The 15,850-nt window shown below is 39.6% G+C and overlaps 1 protein-coding gene across 2 annotated transcripts in view; it reads left to right on the forward strand.

The window, feature by feature from the left end:
* Positions 1-1,784: 1,784 nt before the first annotated feature.
* LOC140517587 (lipase member N-like) overlaps positions 1,785-15,850 on the forward strand; it is a 41,407-nt gene continuing 27,341 nt past the window's right edge. For both annotated transcript variants that reach the window (XM_072628975.1, XM_072628974.1), the window contains exons 1-3: positions 1,785-1,916; positions 10,442-10,557; positions 11,094-11,211. In XM_072628975.1, the coding sequence (XP_072485076.1) occupies positions 10,453-10,557; positions 11,094-11,211 (223 nt within the window). In that variant the 5' untranslated portion in view covers positions 1,785-1,916; positions 10,442-10,452. The remainder of the gene's footprint in view (positions 1,917-10,441; positions 10,558-11,093; positions 11,212-15,850) is intronic.

The raw sequence follows: 15,850 nt of genomic DNA on the forward strand, positions 1-15,850 counted from the left end.
CAGGTCAGTCAGTAATTTCCCCCAGGGTCATTTAATGCCTCTTAGCCCTAGCTTCCTTATCTATAAAATAAGGTTTAGAATAACACATCCATCACAGGGGTGTGATGAAGATAAAATGAAATAATATATGCAAATCATTTTGCATTAAAGTATTATACAAACACTAGTTATTGTTCTTATTACTATTATGAAATAATAAAAATTGCAATTGAGAAACCACAAATATCAGATTGCTTGCTATAGGGAGGAGAGGAGACAGATCAAATTTGGAACTCAAAACTTTAAAAAAAAAACAACAGCAATAAATGTTAAGAATTGTTTTAGCATGTAATTGGGAAGAAATAAAAATATTATTTTAAAAAAGAACAAATGAAAATGAATAAAATGAAATGAAAGGTTAGACTGGATGGGTCACCTCTAAGATCTTTTCTAAATCTAAGTCTTATGACACACACCAGCTCTTTCTTTGCGGCATTTCTGGGCAACGTCTCAAGTGCATAGCTGATGTGGCATCTGTTTTGGAATTCCAGCCCCACCTAAGTTGCAAGTGTTAGACCTAAGAAACTCCTACACAGAAACATGTTGACTTGAAAGCTCTCTCTCCTTTTCCTCGTGTGCCCAGACATTCCCCTCAAGTTTTCTGGTTTTCATTGAAATGTATAGCATTTTTGATACTGATGGTTTAAAAAATAACTGCTCCTTGGTCATGTGACCTCCACAGGCCTGACATATTCAAGAATGCCAAGAACAACCCTTGCAAATAAACTTCTAGAAGCTGTCATTTGGGACAGCCTACACTGTGATCACATTGTTGTCCAGTCATTTCAATGACATCCAACTCTCCTTGATCCCATTTGGGGTTTTCTTAGCAAAGATACTGGAGTGGTTTGCCATTTCCTTCTCTAGCTCATTTTTACAGATGAGGAAACTGAGGCAAACAGGGTGAAGTGACTTGCCCAGGGTCCCACAGCTAGTAAGGGTCTGAAGCTAGATTTGAACTCAGGTCTTCCTGACTTTAGGTCCTATACACTACATCATCTAAATACCCTCACCTTTTGGTTATAGGTAGCATCATCTCTCCCAGGTTTCATTTAAGATAAACTTCCATATCTAGAATGGTTTGAGACATGCAAAGCCTCCCTCTCAGATGCAAAACAGGTGCTTTATGTTAGAGAAGACTGGATCTCAGAGAAGTGCAAAGCCTCATTGACATTCATGTAATTACAAAATGTCGGTCAGGATTCAAATTCATATTTCCACTGATTCTCGACCAAATGTACTTTCCACACCCATCTCTTATTACGAGCAAACTCTGTCATTACTCAAACCCAAAAGGAAACATTATGGGATGTTGAAACAACTCCTATAGGGTTTGATAGCTATTTCATTGAAATGGAAGAAATCCAGGTGGAAGGAATCAGAGGCATACACACACACATACATGTACACATATATACGTACACACACACACACACACACATATATATATACATATACATACAATGAAGAGGTGACATCATCCCCATAAGGAAAAGGCACACTCACCAAGCCAGGGCCAGTGGGTGAGGTAGTAATGGAGAACTAGCTCCAACTTGAATTTCTGGCTACTTGTTTCACCCTATCAGGGAAAGGTCACCATTTGAACCTGCCCCTTACAAGTATTCAAATACAGGAAAATTTCCAAAGTGGACCAATCACCTTTAAGTCAGTCCATTGAGCAAGCAATGAGGCAGGTACATATACCGTTGATGCTAATTAGATCAAATAGACAGGGTCATTTTCTTGCTTCTGAAAAGGTGTAGTTCTTGCCTTTCTCTTCAGAAAGCATTAAGTTCTGCCACCATCTCTGGTCCTGCCATTGCTAAGACTGGATCTCATCACGTGAAGCTGCAGGCACCTCCAGATTTCACAAACTGGTAATTATGATTCTTATTCTTCTGGGAGACTTGTCTCTAAATTAGACAAAAAGGGAGTATTTCAAGAGTTTTGATGTCTTTCTTACCAAACGCTTTTGGGATGGCAGGGACCCTATTAGAATGCAGAATGGGAGATGAAAATCTTTTAAGGTTTACCAGTTGCTACATCTTCATTAAAGTTCCCCATCTTGGTGTTTTAGATGTGGAGGAGTTGGCTGGCACTGAAAAGAAAGACCAGGTCTAGAGCTCAGAAAAGTATTCTCACTTACACTGGGTGACCATATGAATGTTGTAGGGCTTCAGAGAGTCAAGGCTTTTGTTGAATTTCATCATGGATAAAGAAATTCGTTTTTAAACATAACAAAAATTCTTCTCCTCTGGGCATAAATATTCTAAACAGCCATTTCTCCCTGTGATCTGATATATATTGACTCTCACTGAGATTATTATGAAATGATCTTCCTTGCTTTCCATAGAATTGAAAGCGTGGCTTCTATTTATCTGGTGGAGGAGGGTCTTAAAAATTGTTTTAAACTCTTGTGTTGTTGAGTACAGAACATAAAAGTTCACTTTGCAAATGTTTCTTTGTCCTTACTTCTACAACATAGCATTTTAACAAAGCTTTATTTTAAAATATGTAGAACTAGGAGATTAACTTTACAGGTTGTTTCTGATGAAGGTCTCACTTCTCAAGCATATAGAAAACTGAATCAAACTGATAAAAATAAGAGCCATTCCCCAATTGAAAAAAAGACATGATCAGTTTTCAGATGAAGTAATCACAGCTGTCTGTGGCTTTATGAAAAATGCTCTAATTCATTATTGATTTGAGAGACTGAAATCTTTTGAGGTACTACCTCATACCTATTAGATTGGCTAATAGGACAGAAAAGGAAAATGACAAATGTTGGAAGGGATGTGGTAAAAATAAGACATGAATGCACTGCTGGTGGAGTTGTGAACTGATTCAACCATTCTATAGAGCAATTTGGAACTATGCCCAAAGGGCTTTACTATTGTGCATAGCCTTTGACCCAGCAACAGCACTACTCAATTTGTATCCCAAAGAGCTCAAAGAAGGAAATGGACCTTTTTGCAATACATATATATATATATGTATATATATATGTATGTATGTATGTATGTATATATATATGTATATATATATGCATGTATGTATGTATGTATATATATATATATATATATATATATATATATATATATATATATATATATATATATATATATATATATATATATATATATATATATATATATATATATATATATATCAGCTCCTTTCTGGGGGAAAAGAATTAAAACTTAATTCCCCATCAATTGAAGAATGACTGAGCAAGTTGTGTTATATGATTATGATGGAATGCTATTGTACCATAAGAAATGATGAGCAGAATGCTCTTAGAAAAACCCGGAAAGACTTGCATGGGCTGATATAAAATGAAATGTACAGTGTACAAAGTAACAGCAATACTTGTAAAATGATTGATTGTGAATGACTTAGCTATTCTCAGCAATATAGCTATCCAAGACAATTCAGAAGGACTGAGGATGAAAAATGCCATCCATTCCCAGAAAAAAAACTGCTGGTGTCTGAATACAGATTGAAGCATACTTTTTTTTTTACTTTAAAAAAAGAGGAGACAAGCTTTATAGCTTTTTCACCCACAAGGTTACATGGAATTTGACTTCCACAGAAGAAGCTTTTATTAAGCACCTATTGTATGCATAGTGTCTTGCTAAGTGATGGGGATATGGACATGACTACCACCAACAAACAGTCCCTGCACTGGAGAAACTCACATTTTATGATGATTCGTGTGGAGGCTAGAGTTTATGTAAAGAGATCAATATATTCATGATGATTTGAGAAGGGAGAGAGAACACCAACAGTTAGGGGCATCAGGGGAGGCATCCACATGGCTTGAAACTTGAGTGAAGAGATGGAGGTGAGGAAGCATGGTGGACCTACAACCTGTGAGTCATGGGAAAAGCATAGTCTGGTGAAAAGAGCACTGACCCTAAAGTCAACAAGACTTGGGCCCATCTCTCATCTCAGACACTTACAAGCAGTGTGATATTGGACAAGTCACCTCACTTCCCTGGGTACTCAGTTTCCTCATCTGTAAAGTAGGAGGCTGGATTTGATGCCTCCAAGATGCCTTCAATCTCTAAATCTAACCATGATCCTTTGAAGCCCAGTGGGTAAACAGTTGGGCTGAAACACAGAATTCATGAAGGTGAGGAATGATGCGAAATCATTTACAAAAGATAAATTGAAGTCAGATTAAGAACAGCTTTAAATTAAAAGCTGAAGAACTTGTACTTTTTTCCTAGAGACATTAGGAAGTCAGAGGTGGCTCTTGAGTATGAATGTAGTGTGGTCAGGCTTGTGCTTTATAAAAGTTGGAAGCTCTATGGTTTGTAGATTGGAAAGAGGAGACATTGGAAGTGGAGACATCCAAATGAGAGGCTGCTTCAGTAGTCTGGGGAGGGTGGGTGATGAATGCCTGATGTAGGATAGGGACTACTTGGCTGGAGAAAAGGGCATGGAAGAGAAATGGCATGTGTGGGAAGAAGGACTGACAAAAATTGGCCCCCCCTGAGAGTATATAGGCTTCAAACCTTTGCCCAAAGCTTTCGTGGTAAAGACTCCTAATACTTTCAATCTAACTCTCGTTGCCTTATTGGGTAGAAGATACCCCAAAGCAGCAGGTATAAATGATGAGAACCTAGGTGCCCCAGGAGACAACCCAGAGGCAGAAAGTGAAAGGGGCAACAAAAGGCTGATTTCCTGACATGTTTCTCAGAGTGGTTCCTTATAGTATCTGGTTCAAATGATGGTGAGAAAACAAAAGCCTGTCCCTCAGTCTTCTTGAGAATTGTAGAATCATAGATGTAGCTCTCTTTTCACTCATCTCATCCAACTCCCTTATTTGACCAGTGAAAACTGAGGCCAGAGAAGCTTAATGACATCTCAAATCCCAGGAGAATGAATGGCCAAGCCTGGGTTCAAACCTGAGTCTTTTAACTCCAAACTGATACCATACTGTATCCATTTGAGCCCTTTCCCAGGAGTTGATGAGTTCAAGATTGGAAAGGGATGATCTAATTGAGTGCCAAAGGTCCTGCTGGGGACTGAGGGAGGTGGCTCAGTACTGGGCTTCATGAATGGGACATGAAAGGGATTTCTAGACAAAGGAACCTCAGAAGAGAGAGGCTAGGGAAGTTATGGCAAGATGTTGGTCTACTCTCTTGGATGATTTGTCAGTACTTGGTGCTAGCAGGGGCAAGGCCTTGCTTATATTAAGAGTTTAATAAATGCTTGTTAAACTGAATTGAATTGGAGTTCAATAAAGTGGACTGAATTGAGTTGAATTGAATTAAGGGCTGACAGAACAGCTCCTCTCTTCTTAACAAAAGAACATCTACAGCAGGAAAAGGGACCCTGTCATCTTTTGTGCGCCTTTGTCTGGCTTTGAAAATTTGACCGCCTCTCCATGCGCCAAATGAGTAGGAAGATTGAGGAAATTCTCTCAGTGGTGAGAATGATTTAGAAAGTAAACAAAGGCAGACAAATACCTCTCATCCACTACTGTCTGAGAAAGAGATCAATAGAAATTCGACCAATTTAAGAGGCATCATGGAATGGACAGTGGAAATGGAGCTAGGCTTGGAAAAGCTGTGTCAAAGTCCAGTGTCCAACATTCTCCAGATGTATGCCCTCTAACAAGTCACTTCTGCTCTCTGAGTCTCAGTTTCCCTCATCTGTAAAATGGGGACAATAACATCTGCCATACATTTCTCACAGAGTTATTGTAGGTCTCAAAGGGAAAATCCAGGTAACAAGTCTGGCAAAACTTAAGACCAAATTGTTGCTTTCATTAAAAACTCTCATTGAGGCTGTGTGTATGTGTGTGCACTATGCACAGGTATGTGTGTGCTTCTGCCTGTGTGTATGTGTGTGCACATGTGTGCACAGGAATGTGCATGCACGTGTGTATGTGTGTGTACATTGTGTATTTTATGCATGTGTGTGTGTCCACATGTGCGTGCCATTGTGCTCAGCCATATACTGGGCCAGTCCAAGTCTCCATGTCAGGAAGGTTTTGGATCTAATGGCCACTGAGCTGGAACTTAAGGGACTCAAGGGCTATCTGGTCCAACCTCTTAATTCTACAAATACAGAAAATGAGGCTGTCCAAATGCTTCAGTGTTTGGAAATGGGTTCATTCATCAGTCTAGTGACAGGATTTCACCTGTGAGATGCAGAACTTTTTCCCAGGCCTCACCAAACCATACTCATGTCTCAGGGGAGGAGACTGAGCACCTTGGGATCTCCCATGGACCCAGAGGGCAATGGGAGATCATCATTGACTGAGACTGCTCACAAGCAAGGTCAGAGAAGACAAATTAAGATGACAATAAATGCCTCCAGCCTAGGGAAGCAGGTTCCACATTCATTTTCCTTTCCTGACGTGATGTCGAGTCAAATGAAGCAAGGTTGGAGAGGGAGGGAAATTACCTTCTAGAGGGAAATAGTCACTCTGTCTTCCTTACCAGTACCCAGAAAAAGCCTTGGAAATCTATTCTAGTCCCTTCAGTTAATTTCCACTTATGTTTGTGGCATGTCTCCTGTGCCCCCAGCCCTCTATACATAGTGGATGCTGAGGGTGCACCGAAAGTAAGGCAAGCCAACTAGACAAGATGCCTTCCTTGGTCCCCAGACTGAGCTGAGTTCTCACAGATGGGGAGACCCATTCTAGAAAAGTTCACTCAAGTGCTGATGTTCAGCTATGTATCTGAGTCACTCAAGGAACTAGAGGAATTCCTTATCAGAAGCTTGGACAGAGTTAAATCTGTAATTGTAGCCACAAGACACCCCCACAGAGTCCTGAAACACCTCATCATCTGGATGAATAATACAAATATGCTCCCTCCCTCAGCCAAAATCTACATTGATGGGCAGTATTGGGGAATGGAAAGATCCCAGGGTTTGGAGGGAGATGACACCTATTGAATACAATGCCTTCTTTTCACTCACACAGAACAAGTTTGGGTCCTCATCACTTCCTGTCTGGCCCATTGCAATATCCCCATGTTTGATCTCTAGGATTCAAATCTCCACTCTCTTTAATCACCTTCCACTCAGCTGCCACAGAGGTTTTTCTAAATTCTAGTCTGTCCCTGTCCTAGCCTCAGTACCCCTCAATAAACCCCTACTACCTCTAGGATGGATTAATACCTCCTTTAGGGGGCATTTAAAGGTCTTCACAACTGTATCTTATAGACTATCACTCTCCTCTAAGCACTCTCTGGCCCAGACATACTGACATACTTGCTTTTCTGTCCACACAACAGTCCATCTCCCATCTCTGTACCTTTGCAATGGCTGCCCCTCCTCCCCATGCCATCTTCCCCTCTAACTCTTAAAATCTCTGGTTTTCTTCAAGTCTCAGATCAAATTCCGCTTTCTTCGGAAGATCCTTCACCTGCTAGGCTCCCACCCAATTACTCTGTAGCCATTTTATATTTACTCATACATGTTTTTCCCCATTAGAATGTAGGGTCCTTGAAGGCAGGATCTGTTTCAGTTGTATCTTTGAATTCTCAGCATTTAGAACTGCCCCTGGCCCCTAGAAGGGCTTAATGAAGGCTTATTGGTCAACTGATTGGTTGATTAATTGCTTCTGTCATTTACTATTTGGATGATGTTGGCCAAATCTCTTAACCGAGATGCAGTTTTCAAGGATTTCTGGGATTGCTTGGGGCTGGGTATGGAGCATCTTTCAAGTGCTTGCTGTCTGATGTCATAGGATCTCAGATTTAGAGCTCAAAGAGGCTTCAGAGGTCATCCAACTCAACCTCCCCTTTTACAGATGATCAAACTGAGGCCCAGGGAGCAGGAGGAAGAACAGCTCTATGTGCTCCAAGTCTTAAATATTTGTTTTCAAGAAAAGATGGATAAAACTTTGTGATGAGGTCAGGGCTAATTTATAACATGCATTTTTTTCTTCCTTTTCCTTAGGAATGAGGAGTAGGTAAAAAGTAAGAGCATCAACCTTCGCAAGTGGATCAGCTGTGTTAGGGACCAAGTGACCTTTACTTTCCTTCTCCAAACTAGGCAATGAAAGACTTTATGAGCAAATTTAATAATTGCCTTGGCTAGGTCTACACACAAAAAGAAGCAAAGGATCTAGGCACACCTGCTGCAAGCTTCTGTATTTTTGTGTGGGTGTCTTGGGCCATTCCCTTCTATGAATTTCCTCATTTGCAGGATGTATACAATTACTTGCTCACAGGGTTGTGTAAGATTGTAGATGAAGACTACTTTGGTAACACTGGGGTGCCCTATAAAGTTAGCTCTCACCTTCACTACCAGCATTATCTAGCCTCTAGAACTCAATGGGGTTTAAAGGAGACCATCAAGTAAGTCTAGCCCCCACCCCCATTTTAGGAATAGGGAACTAAATCTCAGAGGAAGGGAAATGACTTGTCCAAGGTCACATACAGGTAACCTAGATCTTCAAAATCCCTATCTGCTGAAAGACAACTGGAGGTATTTGGGGTTAATCATCATGCTTTTGTCATTTTATTGACTTAAGGTTGTATTTCCACCTTGCAGGGCTAAGCTAACTTGAGAGGGGAGCATACAAGTTAAAAATGGTTAATCACTCTCTGTTCTCCATCCCTCTCTTCCAGGTTGTTTCTGAGAAGCACTTCTAGACACAAGACCTAATAAGCCCCAAGCTTTTTGCCCCTTTACTCATTCTCCCTTTGAAATGAGATACCAGCTAGGGTAGCTAGATATTGCAGTGGATAGAACACTTGACCTGGAATCAGGTCATGAGTTCAAATGTGGCCTCAGACACTTAGTGGCTGTGTGGTCTTAGAGAAGTCTCTTAACCCTGATTGCCTCCAAAAAAAAAAAAAGAAATTAGATACTAGCCCCTAAGAAAGGAGAAGAGTATGATGGAGGGGAGGAGACAGAAGTAAGGAGGGAGTTGCATTGTTTTGGCACAAAATATTAGAGATTCTAAGAGCTAGAGGGGAAGATGGCATAGGGAGGAGGGGCAGCCATTGCAAAGGTACAGAGATGGGAGATAGACTGTTGCGTGGACAACAACTACATAATGTCAAACATCCAGATAAAAGTGAAAAAATAATGTGCCCAAATTGGTTATTTTCAAACATGGCAATCACCATTTCCTATCCTGCATTCCATTATATTTGGGACATCCAGAGGGCCCTCTGGCTGTGCTGTATGGAGGAGAGCAGCTAAGATACGTGAAAACCACACCACTTTCAAAGCCCTCAAAAATTGTATTCAAATTCTGACTTTTCCCTTTGATATTTCTGTGACCTTGGGCAAGTCCTTTCCTCTCTGTGGCCCCGAGTTTTCCTTTTTATAAGAGGTTAAATGAGATCATCTCTAAGGTCCCTATCCTGCCTTTGGTATCTTCATTTCCAGTGTCAGCGATGTCATGGGCTTGTAAATGTCTCCACTTTGTTATATTATTCAGTTGTGTCTGACTCTCCATGACCCTATTTGGGGTTTTCTTGTCCAAAATACTGGAGTGGCTTGACATTTCCTTCTCTAACTCATTTTATATATGAAGAGCTGAAACAAACAGGGTCACCCAGCCCAGTAAATGTCTGAGGCCAGATTCGAACTCATGAAGATGAGTCTTCCTGATTCCATCTAGCTGTCCACCTGGCCCTGTAGCCACTTCCTAACCTATAGGTTACAATAGACAAAACAATAGTTAAGTAATCTCATCAATCACTTAGAATAAACAGGGTTAGAAGGACATTGGCTGAGCAAACAAAAGCCATCCATTGCTCTGTACAATTCCTCAGAATCTAAAATGCTGGCCAAACCTATAAACATTAGATAGGAAATAACTTTGCTGCCAAAGTATACCAAGTTTTAAAAGGATCATATTTGCTGTTTATGGCAGAAGTGCTGAAATCATGTTCTTCACCCCCTACTATGGAAATGCAACTTCTTGCAACTAGCTAAGGGCAAAAATGACACATTTAAATGTCCTAAGATGAATCTTTGGGTGTCCAGGGAAGAGAAAAATTCATCCCCAGACGTGGTTTTGTTGGGTTCCACAACTGGTTTCAGCTCCAATCCCAATTGGCACTGAAGTTGCCTTCTTAGTGTGTTGGTGTGTCTCATAACTTCTGAGATGTTTCCTGATTTGTCATCAACTTAAAGAGATTGGGAAACACTGATGTCAGGTACGGCATGAACCTGGTTGAACCACTGAATTCAGCATATTGTTTTCTTTTTCATAACTGAGAGAAGTCACACTAGCTCTTGTTCAGACAAATACCTTAATGGTGTTGTTCTCCTCCCACCTCCATCTTGAGCAATATCTTCTTTCACAGTGTCTGTCATCCAAAGCTTGGGTTTACTTTTAAGGGTTCAGATTTCTCTGTACCAACCAACTTTGAAGAGCAACAATAATTTAATATTAATAGTCAGTGTCTTGTTCTAGGTAACCCTGAAATGTGGCTCTTCTCAGCAGCAATATATTCCATCTATGGAATTCTAAATGCCCAAGGATTCTCACACTCAAATTATCCTGTGGAACCCGAAGTGTGGATGAATATTGTAAGTTTTGGAATTGGGAAGGAAATGCTAGATTTGGATCTCTAGCATGTTCTCTCTCACTGGATGTCTTCCAGAAAGGGCTGGATGGCCACTGGTTGAGAGTTTTGCAGAGGGGAATTCTTATCTAAGCATGGATGGGCCTGGATAGCTTCTTAGGTCTCTACTAGCTCTCAGCTTCTATGTTTGATTGACTTCAAGATGATGGATTTGTTGATGGATTTAACTGATCATTAAGTTAGGCATTCAAGATTATGTATCAGATGATGAAGGACCTGAGATGTGTGCATGAAGGAGGCCCCTAAATTGAAAAGATCACACTTCTTGGATGTATTGAAGCAATGGTTAGGGGCTACAACAGCAGCTTGGAAACTCTACTGTAGCCTCTCCCACATTCCTTGGAATTCCACAATGACCCCTCATATGACATTAGCAAGAAATGAAAGCCCCACCTTGGGGACTTGCACTTCATTTCTGACAGCATCCAAAAAAGACCTGACCCAACTCTGGGCACTAATGCATTTTGTATTTTTGTACAGAGTGAGCTCATCACCTACAATGGCTACCCCAGTGAGGAATATGACGTCCCAACTGAAGATGGTTACATACTCAACGTCAATAGAATTCCCCATGGCCATAAACCTCCTGAGAGAAAAGGTATGCTTTGTTTCAGAATGGGAAGAAGGAGACTGGTGACCCAGTTGGGCAGGTCAAGTTAGATAAGTTTGGGAAGTCTGGCCCCAGGGATGACTCAATCAATCAATCTGCAAGTGTACAAAGACAAATGTAAAACAGTTACTTACCCCTAGGAGTTTACAAGCTAGCCAAAGGAGAAATGAGTCTGCACAGGTCTATATAAATACTTTGGTGGGAAAAGGCACTAGTAACTTAGGAGGGAGATACTTGTGGGTAGTAGGGAGAGAAAAGATGAGGAACGGCTAAATTGAGTTAATGCTGCCCTCTCTGCTCTCATGTAATTGTAGTGACCTGCTCCAGCAATTTAGGACAGGGTTGGCTTTAGAATACGAAGGGACTTTAGAGACTATCTCATCCAATCCTCTTATTTTACAAATGAGAAAACTGAGTCCCAGAGAAGAGAAGGGACTTGCCCAAGGTCACACAGGAAGCAAATAGAAGTCAAAATATGAATACAGATTTTCTGATTTTAAATGCATTGTGCAAGGACACCTAGTAGTGTGGCCAGAATAGATCTTAGCTACAGAGGGCAGCTGACTGTAGTCAAGAGGAATGGAGTCAGATTCTGGAAACACATGGATCCCGATCATGCCTCTGACAAAAGTAAGCTATTTAACCCGTGGCAAATCACTCCACCTCCCTGAACCTCAGTTTCTTCATCTGTAAAGCAGGGGGTTATCCTGCCTATAGTTTTCCTACTTGTAAAATGTTTTGCAAACTTAAAGGATGAAATAATCAATGTTATGACTGCATGCTGCTCACTTAAGCTAACTCATCAGTAGCTTAAAGAAAACTCAAGGAATGGGACCTGGTCATACATTGTTGATGAGGACACAAACCACATGGGTTTTCCCAATAGTTTATATAGTATTGAAATTAATTATTCTTTAAATGTTCAGTAGAATTCATTTGTAAACATTGATGACTTATTCATTTTTTTCCTAAGATAGGGTTACTTAGGTATTCTATTTCCTCTTTCGTTATTCTGGATAATTTATATTTTTGTAAGTATTCATCTATTTCACTTGGTTTATTGGAATTATTGGCATTGAACAAGGTAACTAAGCAAAATAGCTCCTAACAATTGCTTTAATTTCATTTTTATTGGTGAATTCAACCTTTTCATTTATGATACTGGCACTTTTTTTCTTTTTTTAATTCAAATTAACCAAATGTTTACTGTTTTTTCTATAATCAGCTCCTAGTTTTATTTATTAGTTCAATGGTTTCCTTACTTTCAATTTTATTGATGTTTTCTTTGGCTTTTAGGTTTTCCAAATTAGTTTTTAATTTAGTATTTTAATTTGTTCTCTTTCTAATGTTTTTAATTTCATGCCCACTTTATTAATCTGCTTTTTCTCTATTATTGATGTAAGCTTTTAGAGATATAAATTTTCCCCTAAGTATTGCTTTGACTGTATCCATAAATTTTAGCATGTTGTCTCATGGTTGTCATTCTCTTTGATGACAGGTTTTCTGAGTTAGTGATCCTTGGTTGTAATTCTAGCTCATTTGCCCTCCAGAATGTCATACCTCAGGTCCTCTGATCCTTTAATGTAAAAGGTGCCAAATATTGTGTTATCCTGCCTGCAGAGTCATGATGTATGAATTGTTTCTTCCTGGCTACTTGCATTATTTTCTTCTTGACCTGAGAGCTCTGGAATTTGGCTGTCATATTTATGGGGGTTTTTGTTTGGGGATCATTATCAAGACCTTATTAGTAGATTCTTTCTGGCTCTAGGATATCAAGGTAGTTTTCCTTGACACTTTCATGGAAGATGATGTCTAGACTCTTTTTTTAACCATAGCTTTCAAGTAGTTCAGTAACTTTTAAATTATCTCTCCTTGATCTTTTTTTGCAGGTCAATTGTTTTTCCCATGAGATTTTCACATTTTCTTCTTTTTTTCATTTTTTTAAATTTTATTGTTTCTTGATGTCTCATGGAATCATTGGCTTCCATTTGACTAATTCTAATTTTTAAGGGAATATTTTCTTCAGTGAGCTTTTGTACCTTTTCTTCCATTTGACCAGGCCTGCTTTATAAAGAGTTGTTCTCTCTTCAATGGATTTTTGTGTCTTTTTTACCGTTTGGCTTATTTTGTTTATTAAGGTGTTATTTTCTTCAATATTTTTGTACGTCCTTTACCAAGCTGTTGACTCTTTTTATGATTGTCTTTTTATTGTCATTTCTTTCCCCATCTCTCTAATTTGACTTTTAAAATCTTTTTTTTGAGCTCTTCCAGGGACCAAGACCAATTCATATCTTTCTTTAAGACTTTGCATGCAGTTACTTTGATTTCTGATTGTCTTCTTCTGTGTCATGTTTTGATCTTCCCTGTCTCCATAGTAACTTTCTATGACCAGGTTCTTATTTTGTTTTTAGCTTGTTTTTCCAGCTTATTTCTTGACTTTTAACTTTATGTTAAAGTTGGGTCTGCTTCCTGGGTGTAGGGGACACTGTTTCAAGCTTCAGGATTTTTGTGCTACTATTTACAGAGCTAATTATGGAGGAGTCTCTAAGTTTTCAGTTCTTTTAAGGAGAAGTGTGTTCACCACTCTCCTGGTCTGTGCTATGGTCTGTGAGCTACTACAAGCTTTCTTTTCTGCCCTGGAACTTTGACCAGGGTCTCACTCCTATAAGTGCTCCTCATCACCTTGAGACTGGAACCTGGAACCATGTATGGTCAATAGAGTCATGTTTCCAGGTCTAGAAAAAGGCCCTTTGTAATCTCCTTCTGACCAGTTGTTTGACCCCCTTAGCATCTGTAGGTTGAGAGCTCCAGAAGCTCCACTGATGATTCTGTCACCTCAATGCCTTCTGCTAGTTTGCCAGACATAGCCTCCATTAGATTATACTCCAATCTCACCACAGTGAGAGAGATCTTTTCTTGCCACTTCAAAATTTGTTTTAAGGTATTATTTTAATGTTGTTTGGAGAGGAATTTAGGAGCACTCCAGTGTGCTTTTCTTTTTTCTGCCATCTTGACTCTACCTTTCAGAATTTTATTTGAAGCATTTTACTTGATTTGGAAGGGAATGTTGGGAGAACTGAACTGATTTTCTACCTTTGCTCTGCGATCTTGGCTCCTCTTAACTCTCTTTTCATAATTTTATATTTTTATTTTAAATTTTCAACATTCATTTCCACAAAATTTTGAGTTCCAAATTTCCTCCCCATCTCTCCCCTTCCCTCCAAAACATCATGCATTCTGATTGTCCCTTCCACTAATGTGCCCTCCCTTCTAACACCCCTCCCTTCCCTTATCCCCACCTCTTGCTTGTCCTGTAGAGCAAGATAAATTTTTATACCCCATTACCTGTATTTCTTATTTCCCAGTTATACGCAAAAACGATTCTCAACATTTGTTCCTAAAACTTCGAGTTGCAACTTCTCTTCCTTGCCCGTTCCCCACTCATCCCCAATGAGAAGGCAAGCAATTCAACATAGGCCATATATGTGTAGTTTTGCAAATGACTTCCACAATAATCATGGTGCATCAGACTAACTATATTTCCCTCCATCCTATCCTACCCCCCATTTCTTCTATTCTCTCTTTTGACCCTGTCCCTCCCAGGAGTGTTTACTTCTAATTTCTCCCTCCTCCCATTTACTCTCCCTTCCATCATCTCCCCACCCTGCTTATCCCCTTCTCCTTTACTTTTCTGTAGTGTAAGATAGATTTTCATACCAAGTTGAATGTGCATGTTGTTCCTTCCTTGAGCCAAATGTGATGAGAGTAAGCTTTACTTTTTCCCTTTCACCTCCTTCCTTTTCCCCTCCATTGGAAAAGCTTCTTCTTGTCTCATCTATGAGAGATAATTTACCCTATTTCATTTCTCCCTTTCTCCTCTGAATCCATTCCTCTCTCACACCTTAATTTTATTTTTTTTTAGATATGATCCCTTCCTATTCAACTCACCCCTGTGCTCTCTCTCTATCTCTGTCTCTCTCTATCCCCCCCATATATATATGTATGTATGCATGTATGTATGTATGCATGTGTGTGTGTGTGTGTGTATAATCCCTCTGATTCCCCAGATACTGAGAAGGGTTTCAAGAGTTACAAATATTATCTTGCCATATAGGAATGTAAACAGTTCAACTTAGTAAGTCCTTTGTGATTTCTCTTTCCTGTTTACCTTTTCATGCTTCTCTTAATTCTTGTGTTTGAAAGTCAAATTTTCTTTTCAGTTCTGGTCTTTTCATCAAGAGTGCTTGAAAGTCCTCTATTTCTATGAATGCCCATTTTTTCCCCTGAAGTATTATACTCAGTTTTGTTGGGTAGGTGATTCTTGGTTTTAATCCTACTTCCTTTGACTTCTGGAATATCATATTCCAGGCCCTTCGATCCCTTAGTGTAGGAGCTGCTAGATCTTTTATTATCCTGATTGTATTTTGACAATACTTGAATCTTTTCTTTCTAGCTGCTTGCAATATTTTCTCCTTGACCTGGGAACTCTGGAATTTGAGTACAATATTCCAAGGAGTTTCTCTTCTTGGATCTCTTGCAGGAGGTGATAGGTGCATTCTTTCAATATTTATTTTACCCTCTGGTTCTAGAATATCAGGGCAGTTTTCCTTGATAATTTCATGAACGG

This window comes from Notamacropus eugenii, chromosome 1, assembly GCF_028372415.1.
Source record: "Notamacropus eugenii isolate mMacEug1 chromosome 1, mMacEug1.pri_v2, whole genome shotgun sequence".
Classification (NCBI taxonomy): domain Eukaryota; kingdom Metazoa; phylum Chordata; class Mammalia; order Diprotodontia; family Macropodidae; genus Notamacropus; species Notamacropus eugenii.